At 45.4% G+C, this 20,392-nt stretch overlaps 1 protein-coding gene across 3 annotated transcripts in view; it reads right to left on the bottom strand.

Moving 5' to 3' along the window:
• TNRC6A (trinucleotide repeat containing adaptor 6A) overlaps positions 1-20,392 on the bottom strand; it is a 132,696-nt gene that overhangs the window by 89,704 nt on the left and 22,600 nt on the right. For 2 of the 3 annotated variants that reach the window (XM_075318135.1, XM_075318137.1), the window contains exons 5-6: positions 6,239-6,556; positions 3,036-3,083 (exon numbers count right to left, since the gene is read on the bottom strand). In XM_075318135.1, the coding sequence (XP_075174250.1) occupies positions 3,036-3,083; positions 6,239-6,556 (366 nt within the window). The remainder of the gene's footprint in view (positions 1-3,035; positions 3,084-6,238; positions 6,557-20,392) is intronic. The other variant, XM_075318136.1, reaches the window with a different exon arrangement.

Raw genomic sequence — 20,392 nt, 5'->3', positions numbered from 1 at the left:
TTGTTTGATGATTTCATCCAGCCTCTCACCAAACAAACGGTCGCCAGAAAATGGCAAACCGGTTAAGCACTTTTTGGAAGCCGAATCTGCCTTCCATTCCCGTAGCCACAAGGCCCTGCGTATTGCCACCGAATTGTCGGCTGCAACCGCCGTACGGCTCGCAGAGTCCAGGACAGCATTAATAGCGTAGGACGCAAATGCCGACGTTTGAGAAGTTATGGACGCCACTTGCGGCGCAGATGTACGTGTGAGTGCGTCAATTTGCGCTTGACCCGCTGCAATAGCTTGGAGTGCCCATACGGCTGCGAATGCTGGAGCAAAAGACGCGCCGATAGCTTCATAGATGGATTTCAACCAGAGTTTCATCTGTCTGTCAGTGGCATCCTTGAGCGAAGCCCCATCTTCAACTGCAACTATGGATCTAGCCGCCAGTCTGGAGATTGGAGGATCCACCTTGGGACACTGAGCCCAGCCCTTGACCACGTCAGGGGGGAAGGGATAACGTGTATCCTTAAGGCGCTTGGAAAAACGCTTATCTGGACAAACTCGGTGTGTCTGGACTGCCTCTCTGAAGTCGGTGTGATCCAGAAACATACTAGTTGTACGCTTGGGGAACCTGAAACGGAATTTCTCCTGCTGAGAAGCTGACTCCTCCACTGGAGGAGCCGAGGGAGAAATATCCAACATTTGATTGATGGACGCTATAAGGTCATTCACTATGGCGTCACCATCAGGAGTATCAAGGTTGAGAGCGGCCTCAGGATCAGAATCCTGATCAGCTACCTCCGCTTCATTAACCAGAGATTCCCCCCGCTGAGACCCTGAACAATGTGATGAGGTCGAGGGGATTTCCCAGCGAGCTCGCTTAGGCGGTCTGGGGCTGCGGTCCGTGTCAGAGACCTCACCCTGGGATCTATGAGACGCCCCGGGGGAACATTGTTGTTCCAACTGAGGGAAACCAGGGGGCAATGATTCCACAGTGCCCATGGTCTGAGATACCGGTCTGGACTGCAAAGCTTCTAGAATCTTAGCCATAGTCTCAGAAAGTCTGTCAGTAAAAACTGTAAACTCCGTCCCTGTCACCTGGACAGTGTTAGCTGGTTGGTCCCCCTGGGCCCCCCTTAGCAGAGGCTCCGGCTGAGTAAGTGCCACAGGGGCCGAGCAGTGCACACAATGAGGGTCAGTGGAACCTGCCGGTAGCGAGGTCGTACATGCGACGCAGGCAGCATAGTAAGCCTGTGTTTTGGCACCCCTGCCTCTTGTGGGCGCCATGCTGTTGTCTCCCCTGAGCAACACAATAGGGTATATAGCCAGAAATCAACCGTGCACCATACAGTGTAAAGTATAGCCTATAAATATATAATCTATAATTACACTTCTGCACAAGTGGGGCCAGCACCTCAGGTGCTGCTTACCGCCCGCTTAAAGCGGTTGTGTGGCCACCAGAATCCCTGCCTGGGTCCCCCAGAGCTTGTCTCCCCTCTGCAGCGTCAGAGGAGCTGACAGGAATGGCTGCCGGCGTCCTGAGGAGAGGAGGGAGCCGTGGGCGTGACCCAGAAAGTGCGGGAACTGGTGCCCCACTGTGCACAGTGAGGGGGGTGGAGTATGCAAAGCATGCTCCAGCCCTCAGTGCTGCCGTCCTGTACAGCGTCCCGCCCTTCCCCTGACTGGCAGGGCTGGGGGCGGGAAGAAAAAGACTAGGCCGCAAAAGCCGGGGACTCGAGTTATAAGCGCGGCCGCCGTATAAGCGCGGTCGGCGCGGAAGTCCCCGGCGCACTAACAGTCCCAGCCGCGCCGAAGTGATAACAATGGCAGCGGCGGTCAGCGCGGCAGTCCCCATACACTAACACACTCAGCGACGCTGCAGTGTGTAATGGCACAAACGCGGTCAGCGCCGCGGTCCCCGGTGCACTAGCACACCCAGCAATGCTGGAGTGTTGCTGTGCGCGGTCCCCACGGGGACACAGAGTACCTCAAAGTAGCAGGGCCATGTCCCTGAACGATACTCGGCTCCTATCCAGCAGAGTCCTCAGGAGCTGTGGATGGAGCACGGTCTCAGTGCCTGAAGACCGATTAGGATCCCACTTCACCCAGAGCCCTAAGGGGGATGGGGAAGGAAAGCAGCATGTGGGCTCCAGCCTCCGTACCCGCAATGGATACCTCAACCTTAACACCGCCGACAAGAGTGGGGTGAGAAGGGAGCATGCTGGGGGCCCTGTTAAGGGCCCTCTTTTCTTCCATCCGACATAGTCAGCAGCTGCTGCTGACTAAGCTGTGGAGCTTGCGTGCATGTCTGCCTCCTTCGCACAAAGCAAAAAACTGAGGAGCCCGTGGGAGCACGGGGGGTGTATAGGCAGAAGGGGAGGGGCTTTACACTTTTAGTGTAATACTTTGTGCGGCCTCCGGAGGCATAGCCTATACACCCAATTGTCTGGGTCTCCCAATGGAGCGACAAAGAAAAATATATTATAATAAAAATATATATTATATAAATAAATAAAAAATTACACATACATACATAATAATATATATATATATATATATATATATATATATATATATATATATATATAATATATATATATATATATATATATATATAATAATATATAACAATATTCTATAAATATATATTTTTTTATTTATATAATATATAAAACAATATATATATTTATATAATTTTATTTATTTATAATTTTTTAAAATTTATATAAAATATTTTTTTATTTATACAATATAATATAATATATCTTTTTTATTATATAATATTTTTTAATTTATATATTATATAAATAAAAATTAGATATAATATAAAATAAAAATAAATATATTATATATAAAAAAAATAAAAAAAAAATTATTTAAGAGGATTGTGCAAACCAATGCTATTTTGGAAAATGCATAGACACATGCAAGCAGAAGCAGGACGGCTGTAAGCACAAGGGGTCACGGACTGCAATTCAGCCAAGCAGAAAATCAACCACAAGCAGGAAGAGTATAAAAAGAAAAATCAGGCTGGAAAAATAAAAATTCACCTAGCTGATTAGGGGAGTGGCTGACCAAATCCCGAATGGGAGGCATGCCTATGGGGAAGCAAGAAATTAAAACAAAAACGTTATTTTCTGTGTCCGCTCTGTCCGGGGCGATGCCACGACTGTCAATCCTGATTCAGTAAGAGATAGTGAGCGCTAGATTACATTACAGCAGAGGCGGCCGATACAGTTACCGGGTCGCTTACCAAACATCAGCGGTAAAGACATTTATTTTTCCAGGCAAGTCGGAGGGAACTGATGCACAACATATATGAGCGCCGTACACCCACTTACCTGACCAACCGCTCGAGCGCGGCAACCAGAACCGCGCATGGCATTTTACACCAGCGCTAAATAAGATTTTCAGGCCCATACAGCTTATAAGATCATCCGGCAGACAGTGGTCCCCTGTTTTCTTGACTGAGTGTGACTGTGCTCAATGGGGAGAGGGGAGTATTCTGCTGTCAGACACTCACCCCAGAAAACTAAAAGCTCAGGTGTCAATGCACAGTGCTTGCTCCACTTCCATGACGTCTGAAAAGAGTGTGGAGACCCCCATAACCTACTAAATTTTTTGAGAAGTCCAGGGATCGTCCCATATATAACCTAAAAATGTAGGATTGCTGGGAACCCCAACAATAAAGAAGATGGTGGGTAGTAACCATCTCTCTACAGGAGGGGGGGCGGGGGAGGTTGCACAAGTTCACTACTTTTCATTGTCAGAGGACTTTATGGCCTCCAGTCCCGGGTCTCAGCAGCCGGAGGCCCATGTATTATAATCATCTACTTTATGGATGGGCAATTAAATGTATATTATGGAACAACCTCTTTAACCCAGTGTATATGGCACCCATGACGCCGGGTATATAAAGTAAGCCACAGTGTGTAACTGCAGCAATAAGCACATACTATAGTATACTTTATTTTTCAAACCTTCACGGTTTTTCAATATCTGTGCACGCGGTCCTTCTGGTGATTGACGCACAGGCGAGGGTCTCATTAAAAGATGCTGCTCCGATAACCGGCCCCACACGCGATCAGGACAGAGATATATATACAGTACAGACCAAAAGTTTGGACACACCTTCTCATCTCTAGAACAACTGTTAAGAGGAGACTTTCTGCAGCAGCCTTCATGGTAAAATAGCTGCTAGAAATCCACTGCTAAGGACAGGCAACAAGCAGAAGAGACTTGTATGGGCTAAAGAACACAAGGAATGGACATTAGACCAGTGGTAATCTGTGCTTTGCTCTGATGAGTCCAAATTTGAGATCTTTGGATCCAACCACCGTGTCTTTGTGCGACGCAGAAAAGGTGAACGGATGGACTCTACATGGCTGGTTCCCACCGTGAAGCATGGTGGAGGGGGAGTGATGGTGTGGGGGGGGGGGCTTTGCTGGTGACACTGTTAGGGATTTATTCAAAATTGAAGGCATACAGAACCAGCATGGCTACCACAGCATCTTGCAGCGGCGTGCTATTTCATCCGGTTTACATTTAGTTGGACCATCATTTTTCAACTGGACAATGACCCCAAACACACCTCCAGGCTGTGTAGGGGCTATTTGACTAAGAAGGAGAGTGATGAGGTGCTACGCCAGATGACCTGGCCTCCAGTCACCAGACCTGAACCCAATAGAGATGGTTTGGGGTGAGCTGGACCGCAGAGTGAAGGCAAAAGGGCCAACAAGTGCTAAGCATCTCTGGGAACTCCTTCAAGACTGTTGGAAAACCATTTCTGGTGACTGCCTCTTGAAGCTCATCAAGAGAATGCCAAGAGTGTGCAAAGCAGTAATCAAAGCAAAAGGTGGCTACTGTGAAGAACCTAGAATATAAGACATATTTTCTGTTTCACACTTTAAGAATTTCATTCCACATGTGTTAATTCATAGTTTTGATGCCTTTAATGTGAATCTACAATTTTCAGAGTCATGAAAATAAAGAAAACTCTTTGAATGGGGAGGGGTGTCCAAACGTTTGGTCTGTACTGTATATATTAGTCAATAACGCTCTAACGTCCCAGGGAGCTGAAACGTGACAAACACTGTCCCCAAAAAATGGAAGGTGAATAATTAACAAATGCAATATAATAAATAAACTATATATATATATATATATATATATATATATATATATATATATATATATATATATATATATATATATATATATATATATATATATATATATATATATATATATATATATATATATATATATTATATATAAATATAATAAAGAGAATTTTGTTTACTTACCGTAAATTCTTTTTCTTATAGTTCCATACACACACACACACACACACACACACACACACACACACACACACACATATATATATATATATATATATATTATCTCAAGACAGCCATCTTTAAATGTAGATAACTGCACCAAGGCAGTCTCTTTCGCGGCTGGCATCCAATGTTATCCACTCAGGTAAAAAGCATTAGCAGGAGAGGAGACGCCGTATAGTTCGGCTTCCGGGCATTACACGCATTTCATACCAGACACGGAGCCCATGTATTATTAACGCGTTCATTTAATTTGGCATTCATTCGCTACACTACTTGTAACCTCAGAGCACTTTTGTATCTGGAGTAAATGGACAGCGTTGACGACTTGTTGCTCTACATTGGTCAGAAAATAGGGGGGGGGCGGGCGGCTGGAGTCCTGAGTTCAAATCCCACCAAGGACACCATCTGCAAGGAGTTTGTATGTTCTCCCTGTGTTTGCGTGGGTTTCCTCCGGGGTCTCTGGTTTCCTCCCACACTCCAAAGACATACTGATAGGGACACTAGATTGTGAGCCCCAATGGGGACAGTGTTACGGAATTAATAGAGCTATATAAAATGAATAAATTATTATTAATTATAATCTAGTAGATAACTATATAAAGACCGGACCACCACAGCCCAACTTTCAGGAGCGTGGACCTCCTGCAACATAAGGGGAGATAAGGCCATACCCCTTCGACACGTATGTCGTGCCAAAATGACTCAAGGTTCGGGTTGCCAGCAGCCAAATGTTAAAAATAAAGCGTTTTTTTGGAATGTGCCCAAAATGCTCAGAGGAAAAAAACCCACATCCTACCATTCCCCAACATGTCACTTTCCAGCTGCTGCAAAACTAACTCCAAACAGTTGGAAAGAAACCGGTTAAGAAATACAAGCCATTTCCGGACCAGTTTCTTGCACATTGTTACCTGTGTGATTTTCGGCTGATGTGCGCTCCTCCCACACTGCAGCGCTGCTCGACGACTCTTGGGTTAATACTTTAGTGGCTAAGCCCAGACTGGCCGCGATGCCGGGAATATGTTGCCCACGCTTCACAAGAGGCTTCTGATCCTGGTGCCGGAATCGCGGTGGTACTTCACGGGCAGGATAACGTGGCACCAGTAGTTGCTGCTGCTGCGGACTGACTTCCGTGGGCTGATTGGCATTATTATTCTGAATGCTGGTTACGGTGGAAATGCCACTGTTCCCATCGACAGGCGGAGGCTGGCTTAGTTTTTGTTCTGGCACTGCACGGGAGACAGAAGGGACAAGAATTAGTCACTATATGGTGCAAGTACAATACATGAACGCCACCGAATGTGCCAAACACTTCTTAAAGGGGTTTTCTAGATTTGGAAAAAAAATGGTTTTCTTAAAAGCCGCAAAATAAAAAACAAAACTTTCCTCAACGCTGCTCCCGGTATCTGTTATCGTCTGCAGCGCCGACACTGCAGCCAGTCAGTGAGCCCTGCCCGAGATGACAGCACAAGCTTTATCACGTCACAGCACTACAGGCAAACAGACTCTGGGAGCAGCACGGTGGCTCAGTGGTTAGCACTGCAGTCTTGTGGTGGCTCAGTGGTTAGCACTGCAGTCTTGTGGTGGCTCAGTGGTTAGCACTGCAGTCTTGTGGTGGCTCAGTGGTTAGCACTGCAGTCTTGTGGTGGCTCAGTGGTTAGCACTGCAGTCTTGTGGTGGCTCAGTGGTTAGCACTGCAGTCTTGTGGTGGCTCAGTGGTTAGCACTGCAGTCTTGTGGTGGCTCAGTGGTTAGCACTGCAGTCTTGTGGTGGCTCAGTGGTTAGCACTGCAGTCTTGCAGCACTGGGGTCCTGGGTTCAAATCCCACCAAGGACGACATCTACAAGGAGTTTGTTGTCCCCGTGTTTGCGTGGGTTTCCTCCGGGTTTTCCGGTTTCCTTCCACACTCCATAAACATACAGATAGGGAATTTAGATTGGTAATACTGTCCCCATTGGGGCTCACAATGTATGTAAAGCGCTGTGGAATCAATAGCGCTATATAAATGAATAAATATATTATAATCCTGTATGGGACCAGGAGAGGGTGAGAAAAGCACTAATATATTTTTATATAGAAAAATGCAGCTGGAGGATAAGAGTTTTCGGAAACCAGAAAAACTCTTAAATATATGTATATGTCCCTATATATTGCACCACTTGAACCCCTTCCTCCCCTCCCCCATGACCTAACTTCTAATAATGGGTGAGGGTCTGGACACATTGTTTTTTGTGTTCGGTGTACACACCAGGAAGGCTCTAGGGCCACAATTCTCATAAATATAATATTTATTCATTTATATAGCATTATTAATTCCACAGCGCTTTACATACATTGGCAACACTGTCCCCATTGGGGCTCACAATCTAGAGTCCCTATCTGTATGTCTTTGGAGTGTGGGAGGAAACCGGAGAACCCGGAGGAAACCCACGCAAACACAGGGAGAACATACAAACTCCTTACAGATGTCGTGCTTGGTGGGAATCGAACCCAAGACCCCAGCGCTGCAAGACTGCAGTGCTAGCCACTGAGCCACCCCAAGACTGCAGTGCTAACCACTGAGCCACCCCAAGACCGCAGTGCTAACCACTGAGCCACCCATCAGACTGCAGTGCTAACCACTGAGCCACCCCAAGATTGTAGTGCTAACCACTGAGCCGCCGAGTCGCTTTGCCATTGTTCGTGGGTAGCTTTTTACTGTATAGCAGCACAGCAAATGCACGATCCTACAGTGATTGATTGTAAACGGGGTGCACAGTCGAAACACACTTTGCCCCATAAACTGCAATGCAAGACAACCGCGATCTTACGGCCCATTCTGCAATTTAACCTTTGTCGCCGTGTATCACTAGCGTAAGAATCTATTCACACTGCGGTTAAAAAGTATAAAATGCAATAAAGAAAGTACATACAGAGGTCCCACACAGCAGCAGACGATGCTATACGTTATGCAGACTCCTATCACTCAGAGGCCAAAAGGTTAATTTTGGAGGAGAGCGTCACCATTAGTGCCGGAAGCATGATTTGGCAATGGACACCTCAGACAGTGAATGGCACCTGTACAGGTCTAAGCAAAAACATTCCCATGGCATGTGACATTTAAATCATCATCAAATGTGTAATAGATCCGCCCACTACAAATTGTGTCTGTAAAGGACGAGGACTTGGTGCTCATTGTATGAATTCTAGTGAATACTGCAGCAAAAAAAAAAAAAAAAAAAAAAAAAAGGGCTGAATTCAGCTTTGGTGTAAACAAGCCGCCCAGACACAAAAGACTGTCCCCCACAAAGGGCTCGCAGGGCACATATACCACGACAGGCGGCTTCACATACTGCCACTCACCCTAGTCACCTCTGCCAGGGGTGGAGAGTAACGACAGATAGTCATCAGGAGGAGAAATGGCTCGCAATTTACACTACAATATATTAGCCTGATAGGGAACATTACAGACCCCGGCAGCCGTGTGCACATATCTGCAATAAGTATGGATAAGCAATAAAATATAAGATTCTTAAAATAAAAAATATCAGGAGGAAAAAAAAAAATAAATAAATAAATAGAATAAAAATATAATAAAGTATTTCTTTTTAATTAATAATTAAGAGAATAAATGAAAATAAAAATAAATAAAAATGTTTATTTTATTTCTAATTATAATAAAAGAATAAAAATAAATAAATAGAATAAAAAATATAATAAAGTTTATTTTTAATTGAGAATAAATGAAATAAATAAAAATGTTTATTTTATTTCTAATAATAAAAGAATAAAAATAAATTAAAAAAAATATATTTTTACTACTTTATTTTTATATTTATTCTCTTTTAAATTTTTAATAATTAAAAAATAAATAGAATAAATTCAAATAAAAAATAAAATATTATTATTAATATATTTTACACACAAAAAGGACAAGCCTAGAGAGCAAACCCACCTCACAAAGATGTACATTGGCCAGATTTGACAGGACCAGTCGCCCATCTAATCAGGGTTCACACCTCTGGTCAGGCATGTCTGCTTTCACATGCCTGATCCTTTTGTTCTCAGGGATATAATTGGTCAGATGTGTTTGGCTGATGACTAGCAGATATATGGGAGGGGGTTCAGGAAGGATAGTTGGCCCATACACTTTACCCTATACATTTTGGTGCTGGGAGGGGGGGGGGGGGGGTTGTGGTCACGTCATAGTGTATCGTCCAGCATAGCTACAGACATTCACGTGTGGATAGGGTTACCTTAGATGAAGTAGGCAGTGTGCGCCTGGCATTGGTCTGGATGGTGTACTGCAGATAAGACGTGGGGCAGTGTATGAGCCCGTGGGTGTCAGAGGCCTCTGTACGGCATATATCGGAGGCATCTGCGCTATGTGTACGTCCTAATCTTCCACGTTCGGTGGCTGTCATAAACGTGGTGCGATCATCTGCAGATGCTGCGTGCAGGGCGCACTCGCTCCCTCCTGCTTCAGGACGATTACTTTATCTCCTTCAGCCCGAGTCAACGCCCAATAAATCTGGCAATGTACCAGGCGAGTGCTGCGCTCACAAACAGCAGAAACCGAATGTGACAAGCCCCAACCCTGATCGCAGGAAGAGCTGCCGTGCACCCGTATTAATGCAAGGGCGACCTGAAGACAGGTGTTGGAATACGCAGCAACCTGTTACCAAACTACAACTCCCAGCATGCCTTAGAGGCAGAGGTCCTAATCCAGTCATCTGCACGCGGTGGCTTGGTCAGGGCCTGCTGGGAGCTGTAGTGTCATTGCATGTGTAAAGCTGTAGGTAAATGATAAACTATTCCAGAGTTTCCATTTCCAGTGAATTATGAGTCAGTGGAGAGGAACGCACCAAGTATAAAGTTATCTGAAGCGGCGCGGCACAGCATCCCTCCCTCCTGTCACTGCAGCGACACGCTGTACTACACAAGCAAATCCCTGGGAGAAGGCGCTGCCGTCTCCGGACATGCCTGCAAAGCTTCACCGTGTGCAAACAAAAAGGAAAAAGTAGCGTAGGCAGAATTACAGCGGCACGCTTCCATAGGAGGGGGCCGCCAATTCCACCCTCGTTAGGATTACGCCTATAGACAGACATGAAGGCAGCGGCCGCCTACGACGCACGCGGCTGCCAGCGTCCCTCACTCCCGCGGTTTGGTGTGCGTCTTGCTTTGTTGACGGCGTTTACTCCGGGGACCGGAGAGCAGCACAATCGCATTAATAAAAACAAAAAAACCCCACACAAACGAGAGGAAAAACGGACACAAACCTGACGGAAATCCAAAGAGGAAGCCTGTAAGTCACTAATTAAGGAGCGGCGATCCAAGGGAAGACGTTTCCAACTCCTGTTGCTTTCCCACTCTGCAGATTTCACGAGAAAATGGAGGAGAAGCATGGTGTCATTTTACTCCTGTGAAAGCCCTGTTTGCCAACTCCTCCTGACGGAGGGGCCCGTTCGGACAGAGTCTCCCTCCCTTCTAGTAAATAACGGCAGCTGTCTGAGCATTAATACTGCTGGTAAAAACAGCGATGCTGGCGACGAGGGGCACAAAAGCTCCAGCGCGGCGCTGCTCCGAAAGGGAGAAGCAGCTTGACAGCTCAGGAATGCTGGGGGGCGCAGGGAGGACGGCTGGATGGAGAGGAGACGCACGCAATGTGCTGCAAAAACGGAAAAAAATATATATGTCTGCAGATTAGGTCCCAGCAATCCACTCTGGAAAATACCTTCAGTGAACGCCAAGCAATTAACTCACTGCGGCCAATGTCACGGACGGCGAGCGCAGAACGCTTCATTCCCGCAGGGAGACGTTAACCCCGCTGCAGCCAAAGGAGAGAAGAGAGCGGCTGGTGAGGCTACGACAGGCCCAGATTATCCTCCGACTGGATGACCGGAGGCTGCTCCACGGAGGAGAAAGTCACCACTAACACCGCTCTGGATCTCACAAAAGGCCACAATCCGGAGCGCAGGAAGGACGCAGACGTACAGCCAGCCCTGCAATCCATGCAGCCAGTGGAGAAAACGCATTAACAATTCACATGCCGGGTGCAATACATCCTAGCCATAAAAAGGAGGCCCAGAGGCTGAAAGCTGTAGCCTCCACATCCAGCCCCAGCATTCTTGTTCTGGAATTATGTAGCATCTGCGTCTAGTCTGTGCCATATATACTTGAGCCTTCAGGAGACCGTTTTTGCTCCCCATAATAATGCAATGTTCAGAAAGAAAGAAGGCTGCGAATAAGATAAAGATAACCCCATACTCTACTATGGTGATCCAGCGTGGACACCGCGGGGGTCCCCCAAGCTCTGTTTACATGCGGCCGCCACATGACTGCTGCCATTCATTGGCCTCAATGACGTGCTGTTCTACAGGAGAGGGGGCCGGGGGTCTGTGTCTACATCTTCTACCTAAAAAGGACAGGGGGTCTTTCTACTGAGCGAAGAATGGGGAGCTCCCTCTCCTATTATAACGAGGGGAGAGGGGTTCCCCATTTCACTACTCTACTGAAAATGGGGTAGGTGGAAGCACCCAATCTAATGGAAACAGTGAGCAGCTCCTTATTGCTACAGGTAGAGGGGACGGGTCTTTGTCCCTCTGTCAAACTGCCCTAAACCAGAGACCCACCTTTTTTTTTTTTCACTGATGTGCAGGTACAATGCATACTGGGGAATAAAAGCAGAAGCTCTAGCTCCTATAGTGCTGGTAGAATGCCGAGGACCTGCCCACCTTGAGGGGAGGGGAGAAGTGTCATGTGCCAACATTCCATCCAACTAGGACAGCTCCTACATGTATTAACCTCTTAATGACCAATTCATCTTTTTACTGAACGAAGATACAAGTTAATAGCATCCCCATACACACACCCCCCCCCAGCAACCCGATTGAGCTTTCGCATGAGAGCGGCTGAATAACTTGCCCTGGTGTGAATGGATCTTTGTGAGGCTCCCCTGTACATGAGACCAGAGAGGGCCAATACACGGCGTGAGATTACCACCAGCCCCTACACATTAGACCAGCGAGGGACGATACATGGTGTATGGTTACTATAGGTCCCTGGATGAGACCAGCGAGGGCAAATATAAGGCATGGGATTACCACCGGCCCCTACTTATTAGACCAGTGAGGGACGATACATGGCGTATGGTTACCATAGGCCCTGCATGAGACCAGCGAGAGCAAATACACAGCAAGTGATTACCACCAGGGCTGTGGAGTCTGTTCATTTTGGTGGAGTCGGTATAAAATGGACCGTCTCCGACTCCTAAAATACATAATAAATTGATATCGATATGTTTGTGACCACAAAGAAATTGTTAGCAAGACACTGGCAGTAACAGATAGTAAAGCTCATCACACCGTCCAGTTTCTCCAGGCCTTAGTGGAAAAAGTTCTGCAAGATTAGGAACGCAAAAAAGAACAGGTTCTTGCTATTGTAACGGACAATGCTTCAAACAGAAGTACAATTACACTGATGAATGAGAGTAATGAACAACGGATAGAACAACATTTAGGATTCAGTATGTGTGAGATAGAGCCACAGCGCTGCTCATGTAACTGAGGAACAAACAGATATTACAACAGAAGAACAGCAAAATGATACTTTACAATTAGATGATCTTGTTGAAGCTGCTTCACAACACTTTCATATTCATCACATGCGCTGTGTTGTGCACACGCTGCAGCTGGCAATAAGAGTCTGTAAGAGGGACATGCCAGAAATCTGATTGGAAAAGTGAGGAAATTGGTTATTGCCACCAGAACCCCTAAAAGGGCTTCCATCTTTAAGAGATGTGCTGGGAAAGGGGCAATTGTCAATCAAGCCACTCAGTGGGGCAGCACTTATTTAATGACTGAGCGATTGCTTGAACTAAAATGGTTTCTTATAGATATGGCGAACCCTCAGGTAACCCTAAATGAAGGACAAAGGACACAGGTGGCTGAACTGGAGAAATTGCTTAAATCACCCATTTACCGTGACTAAAAAAAATTACAAGCTGGGGATTTAACTCCTGGCATTTTCATAAGGGAGTGGAAGAACTTGCTATTTTGCTTGTCCCAAAGAGGAGATTTATCGCAGATGGCATTTCTGCTTCAATGAAACAGACACAGCTATTAAAAAATAAAATTCTTCTGGCAGCTGTTTGTGAACCCAAGTCATCGTATACTGCTTGATGATCAACAGCTACTAAAGGAAAAGAAGCTCTGAGTGAGGTAGTAGTTAGGATGAGTGGCTACAGGACTGCCAGGTGCAAGAGGACTTGGGTCCTGACAGTGCTACTGCTGCCATATCTTACGCCTCATCAGATGAGGAGTTTAACTTTGACAAGTATTTGGATGACATGGAGCAGACAAAGTGTTGCCGCAAGGAAAAAGATTTCACTCCGTCTCCTATAGCAGCAGATTGACCAGATTTCAGCAAAATTTTTCACTTGCTCTCAAAGAAATAGAAAAATTCAACCGTTCATCAAAACTGACTGCATGAGGCAATTCCTCTATACCCGGAAATTGTTAGAGATGTTCCCATGTGGTTACGGCTTTGCCTCCAACCTAAGTTACTGTAGAGAGGTTGTTCTCCGGCCTTAACATTATTAGGTCAGATTTGATGTCATCTATGAAGGATGATCTGAAGGAGGCAATTCTATTTCTTACAACAAATTCAGACTGCACAAATGTTTAATATGTTTTTGTTGACAGCGGTTTTCTGCCACATACATAGTTTATCATATAGTGTTTACATTATATATATGTAATCTAAATTACATAGTGTATTACATATTTACAATTTACTACAGTTGTGTTGTAAAGTTGTATCCAATAAATTATTTTATGTTCTATCTAAATTTCTTGATTATTGGATCATAAATGATTAAATGTCTGATGTTCACATTGTACAATACATTTTTCACTTATATATAAAAAATATATGTAGGAGTCTGAGTCGGTGCAAGGGAAACTGAGGAGTCGGAGTCGCAGGTTTGGCTTACCGACTCCACAGCCCTGGTTACCATAGGCCCCTGGATGAGACCAGAGAGGGACGATACACGGTGCATGTTTGCTACCGGCCACTACACAGAAGGCCAATAAGGGCGCGTGATTACCACCGGCCCCCGCATGAGACCAGAGAGGGACGATACACGGCGTGTAGTTGGACTCCTACAATGTCAGCAGCTACAGTGCCTACAAGTAGTATTCAACCCCCTGCAGATTTAGCAGGTTTACACATTCGGAATTACCTTGGCATTGTGACATTTGGACTGTAGATCAGCCTGGAAGTGTGAAATGCAGCAAAAAAGAATGTTATTTATTTTTTTTTTTTTTTAAATTGTGAAAAAGTTTATTCAGGAGGGTCATTTATTATTCAACCCCTCAAACCACAAGAATTCTGTTTGGTTCCCCTAAAGTATTAAGAAGTATTTCAGGCACAAAGAACAATGAGCTTCACATGTTTGGATTAATTATCTCTTTTTCCAGCCTTTTCTGACTAATTAAGACCCTCCCCAAACTTGTGAACAGCACTCATACATGGTCAACATGGGAAAGACAAAGGAGCATTCCAAGGCCATCAGAGACAAGATCGTGGAGGGTCACAAGGCTGGCAAGGGGTACAAAACCCTTTCCAAGGAGTTGGGCCTACCTGTCTCCACTGTTGGGAGCATCATCCGGAAGTGGAAGGCTTATGGAACTACTGTTAGCCTTCCACGGCCTGGACAGCCTTTGAAAGTTTCCACCCGTGCCGAGGCCAGGCTTGTCCGAAGAGTCAAGGCTAACCCAAGGACAACAAGGAAGGAGCTCCGGGAAGATCTCATGGCAGTGGGGACATTGGTTTCAGTCAATACCATAAGTAACGTACTCCACCGCAATGGTCTCCGTTCCGACGAGCCCGTAAGGTACCTTTACTTTCAAAGCGTCATGTCAAGGCTCGTCTACAGTTTGCTCATGATCACTTGGAGGACTCTGAGACAGACTGGTTCAAGGTTCTCTGGTCTGATGAGACCAAGATCGAGATCTTTGGTGCCAACCACACACGTGACGTTTGGAGACTGGATGGCACTGCATACGACCCCAAGAATACCATTCCTACAGTCAAGCATGGTGGTGGCAGCATCATGCTGTGGGGCTGTTTCTCAGCCAAGGGGCCTGGCCATCTGGTCCGCATCCATGGGAAGATGGATAGCACGGCCTACCTGGAGATTTTGGCCAAGAACCTCCGCTCCTCCATCAAGGATCTTAAGATGGGTCGTCATTTCATCTTCCAACAAGACAACGACCCAAAGCACACAGCCAAGAAAACCAAGGCCTGGTTCAAGAGGGAAAAAATCAAGGTGGTGCAGTGGCCTAGTCAGTCTCCTGACCTTAACCCAATTGAAAACTTGTGGAAGGAGCTCAAGATTAATGTCCACATGAGACACCCAAAGAACCTAGATAACTTGGAGAAGATCTGCATGGAGGAGTGGGCCAAGATAACTCCAGAGACCTGTGCCGGCCTGATCAGGTCTTATAAAAGACGATTATTAGCTGTAATTGCAAACAAGGGTTATTCCACAAAATATTAAACCTAGGGGTTGAATAATAATTGACCCACACTTTTATGTTGAAAATTTATTAAAATTTAACTGAGAAACATAACTTGTTGGTTTGTAAGATTTATGCATCTGTTAATAAATCCTGCTCTTGTTTGAAGTTTGCAGGCTCTAACTTATTTGCATCTTAGGGTACTTTCACACTTGCGTTATTTTCCTTCCGTTACAATCCGCACTTTTGGGAAACACCGGAATCCGTTAACGGATTCCGCTGTTTCCCATAGACTTGTATGGTTGACGGATTGTACCAAAAGGAGCTGCGTTGCTTCCGCTGGGCGACGCTCCGTTGCTTCCGCCCAGCGGGAGGAACGCAGCATGTAACGTTATTTTGAGCAGCGGAATCCTCTGGATTTCACTGCGCATGCTCTTTTTTTTTTTTTTTTTTTTTTTTTTTTTTTTTTAAATCAAACTTTATTTTGGCTCGCGGTGGCCGAACGTTCAGCTGAGCGCCCGGCCATCGGCAAGCGACAGCGCTCAGCTGAATGACCGGCCACCAGCATGCCCGGCCGCCGGCAAGTCACAGCGCTCAGCTGAGCGCCCGCCCGCCGGCATGCCCGGGCGCCGGCAAGTGACAGCGATCAGCTGATCACCCGGCGGCCGGCTGCAGGGAGCGATCAGCTGATCACCCGGCGGCCGGGAGCGATCAGCTGATCACCCGGCGGCCGGGAGCGATCAGCTGATCACCCGGCGGCCGGGAGCGATCAGCTGATCACCCGGCAGCCGGCTGCAGGGAGCGATCAGCTGATCACCCGGCAGCCGGGAGCGATCAGCTGATCACCCGGCGGCCGGCTGCAGGGAGCGATCAGCTGATCACCCGGCGGCCGGGAGCGATCAGCTGATCACCCGGCAGCCGGCTGCAGGGAGCGATCAGCTGATCACCCGGCAGCCGGGAGCGATCAGCTGATCACCCGGCGGGCGGGAGCGATCAGCTGATCACCCGGCGGCCGGCTACTGGGAGCAATCAGCTGATCACCCAGCGGCCGGCTGCAGGGAACGATCAGCTGATCGTTCACTATAGTCTGCCGCTGGTAAAACCGGGAAAAAAAAAAAAAAAAAAATCAAAACGAATTGCGTTGTTTTGCAGCATCCGTTGCATCCGTTGTGTCACTATATGCAACACATCCGTTGCATCCGTTACACAACGCAATGCAACGGATACCGTTCAACGCAAGTGTGAAAGTAGCCTTATCAAACCTGCTAAATCTGCAGGGGGTTGAAGACTACTTGTAGGCACTGTACATAGTAAATGTGATCAGATCTCAATAGGAAACAAAGTTGTAAAAGTGACAAACATCCTGTACTACATCCATCTGCAGCATTCAATGGTCAGCAACAAATCCCCGTCACTCCCAAACTGAGGGACATCAGCACAATGGCTGAGGGCGGCATTCACATTATCAATAAAAGGGCTGACGTGAGCAAGAACGACCCCAAAAGGCGGCAACATCGGCAGTCTAGTGCCATACAGAGAAGTACAGGAAAGCGATCTGTAGCTGGTCGACCATCTAATGTGTATGGGGGGGCATGACGTTTCCCTGACATCTGGTATTTTCAGGGTACATAAGCCCCATAACAGGTGACTGATCGGAGCATCAGCTGAAGTGTATGGGGGGGAGGGGGGGAGGTGGTCATAAAACACCTATATCCTGAGTAATTAAGTCCTGAAGTCTACAAGTGGCCATGTGCTCAGTTGACCAACCCCTTGTCCTGAAAGCCCCAATTCACATGCACTCTCAATTCGGCTGAGCGTGCATTCGTTCTGATCTGGGGGGTGAAGTCAGCTGTTGCCTGATGGAACAAAAGAGTAGATGTCAAAGTATCATTTCATTCAGTTTTCTATGACCTGGAGTTACATATAGACAGCATAGGAGGGCTGATCCTACTGACAGATAGCCTTTAAAATGTGTCTGGGTCAGTAAAACCCTCCGATTTTGGTAGGTAAAGCTGAAGAGCCATAGGTGCCAACCAGGGCTGTGGAGTCGGTAAGCCAAACCTGCGACTCCAACTCCTCAATTTCCCTTGCACCAACTCCAACATATATTGCTTATATTTAAGTGAAAAATGTATTGTAGTGCAATGTGAACATCAGACAATTATTTTTATGATAAAATATATCTAAATATCTTGATTATTGTATGTTCTATTGGATACAACTTTAGAACACAAAAAACTAATAAATTGTAAATACACTAAATGTACACATATACACACAATATATATTACACACACATACACACATATATACACATACACACATATATACATACACACATATATACATACACACATATATACACACACACATATATACACACACACGTATCTCACACTAATATATATATCTATAACTATGTAATACACTATGTAAGTGGCAAAAAAAACAGTTTTCAACAAAAACCTAGTAAATAACATTTGTGCAGTCCATGATTTTGTTGTAAGAAATAGATTTGCCTCCATCAGATCGTCCTTCGCAGATGACCTCAAATCTGACCTAATAATGTTAAGGCTGGAGAACGACCTCTCTACAGTAACTTGGGTTGGAGGCAAAGCCGTAACCACATGGGAACATCTCTAACAATTTCCAGGTATAAAGGAATTGCCTCATGCAGTCAGTTTTGATGAACGGTTGAATTTTTCTATTTCTTTGAGAGCAAGTGGAAAATTTTGCTGAAATCTGGTCAATCTGCTGCTATAGGAGACGGAGTGAAACCTTTTTCCTTGCGGCAATGCTTTGCTGCTCCATGTCATCCAAATACTTGTCAACCTCCATCTGATGAGGATGAAGCTATGGCAGCAGTAGCACTGTCAGGCCCCAAGTCCTCTTGCACCTGGCAGTCCTGTAGCTGCTCATCCTAACTGCTACCTCAGTCAGAGCTTCTTTTCCTTTAGTAAGCTGTTTATCATCAAGCAGTATACAATGACTTGGGTCCACATAAAATGCTTCTGGCAGCTGTTCATTTTCCAGTATCTGTCTGTTTAATTGAAGCAGAAATGCCATCTGTGATTAAACCTCCTCTTTGGGACAGGCAAAATAGCAAGTTCTTCCAAACCCTTATGAAAATGCCAGGAGTTAAATCCTCAGCTTGTAATTTTTTAGTCACAGTAAATGGGTGATTAAGCAATTCCTTCAAATTCAGCCACCTGTGTCCATTGACCTTGATTTAGGGTTACCTGAGGGTTCGCCATATCAATAAGAAATCGGTTTCAGTTCGAGCAATCGCTCAGTCATTAAATAAGCGCTGCCCCACCGACTGGCTTGATCAACAATTGCCCCTTCACCAGCACGTCTCTTCAAGATGGAATCAATTTTAGGGGTTCTGGTGGCAATAACCAATTTCCTCACTTTTCCAATCAGATTTCTGGCATGTCCCTCTTGCAGACTCTTATTGCCAGCTGCAGCGTGTGCACAACACAGCGCATGTGATGAATATGAAAGTGTTTTGAAGCAGCTTCAACGAGATCATCTAATCCTAAAGTATCATTTTGCTGTTCTTCTGTTGGAAGATCTGTATGTTCCTCAGTTACATGAACAGCGCTGTGGCTCCATCTCACACATACTAAATCCTAAATGTTCTTCTAGCTGTTGTTCATTATTCTCATTCATCAGTTTAATTGTACTTATTTTGAAGCATTGTTTTGTGGGGATCCGTTTTTGGGCTCAAAAACAGATCCTCACAAAGAATGAGCAGTCAGTTTGTGTGGCATTTTTCTAATCTGCTTATTGAAAACATCTATGAGCTCAAAAACCTTTCAGGTGATGCAGGCAGCTAAAAAACGTATCCTCAAAAAATGCATCAAAAACGCTGTGTGTGAATGTAGCCTTAGATCAGGAATAGAACAGACATTTATAGGACATTTCATAAGTTTCCCAAATTCCTATGAAAAAATATTCAGCACATTAAAGCCCTGGGTAAAACCCTCCGATTTTGGTAGGTAAAGCTGAAGATCCATAAGTGTCACCACCTTCCCTGAATGTCAGCTGTTGGGGCAAATGACTGTATATTCACACTGGGCATTTCTGCACGGAAAACCAAGGTGCTGGAGATAATAGAAGAGTACATTGCAGTTTTTTTTTGTTTTTCTTACTTTTTTGATCCGAGAACTTGCATGTCCAACAAGTGTTTTGTGCACTGTTTAAAGGGGTGCAAGCCCCCTGAAATGCCGCAGTGTTTTGGAGTAAAACATACAGCCAGCGTCTGATACCAAGCCACCGTGGATTGCGGCACTAAGCATCAGCTGTCAAATCTGAAATAGCATTGTACTCCTCTCTCCCTATGGAAAACACATGCATGCTCAGCAAAGCAGAGTGTGCATACTAGGGGTTAGAAAAGAAAAAATGTGGGTTTTTTTTTTTTAAAGATATTTTCACTATTTTCTTGCAAAATTGAAATATACATTATACATATATTATACAATTTCAGTTTTGCAAGAAAATTGCAAATAAATTTCCAACATTTTCATCTGAGGGAGCAGATTTGACAACTGGGGAAATACTATA

Source organism: Anomaloglossus baeobatrachus, chromosome 7 (assembly GCF_048569485.1).
Source record: "Anomaloglossus baeobatrachus isolate aAnoBae1 chromosome 7, aAnoBae1.hap1, whole genome shotgun sequence".
NCBI classification, from domain to species: Eukaryota; Metazoa; Chordata; class Amphibia; order Anura; family Aromobatidae; genus Anomaloglossus; species Anomaloglossus baeobatrachus.
Note: the sequence above shows the minus strand (reverse complement) of the source record. Positions and strands in the feature narration are given on the sequence as shown.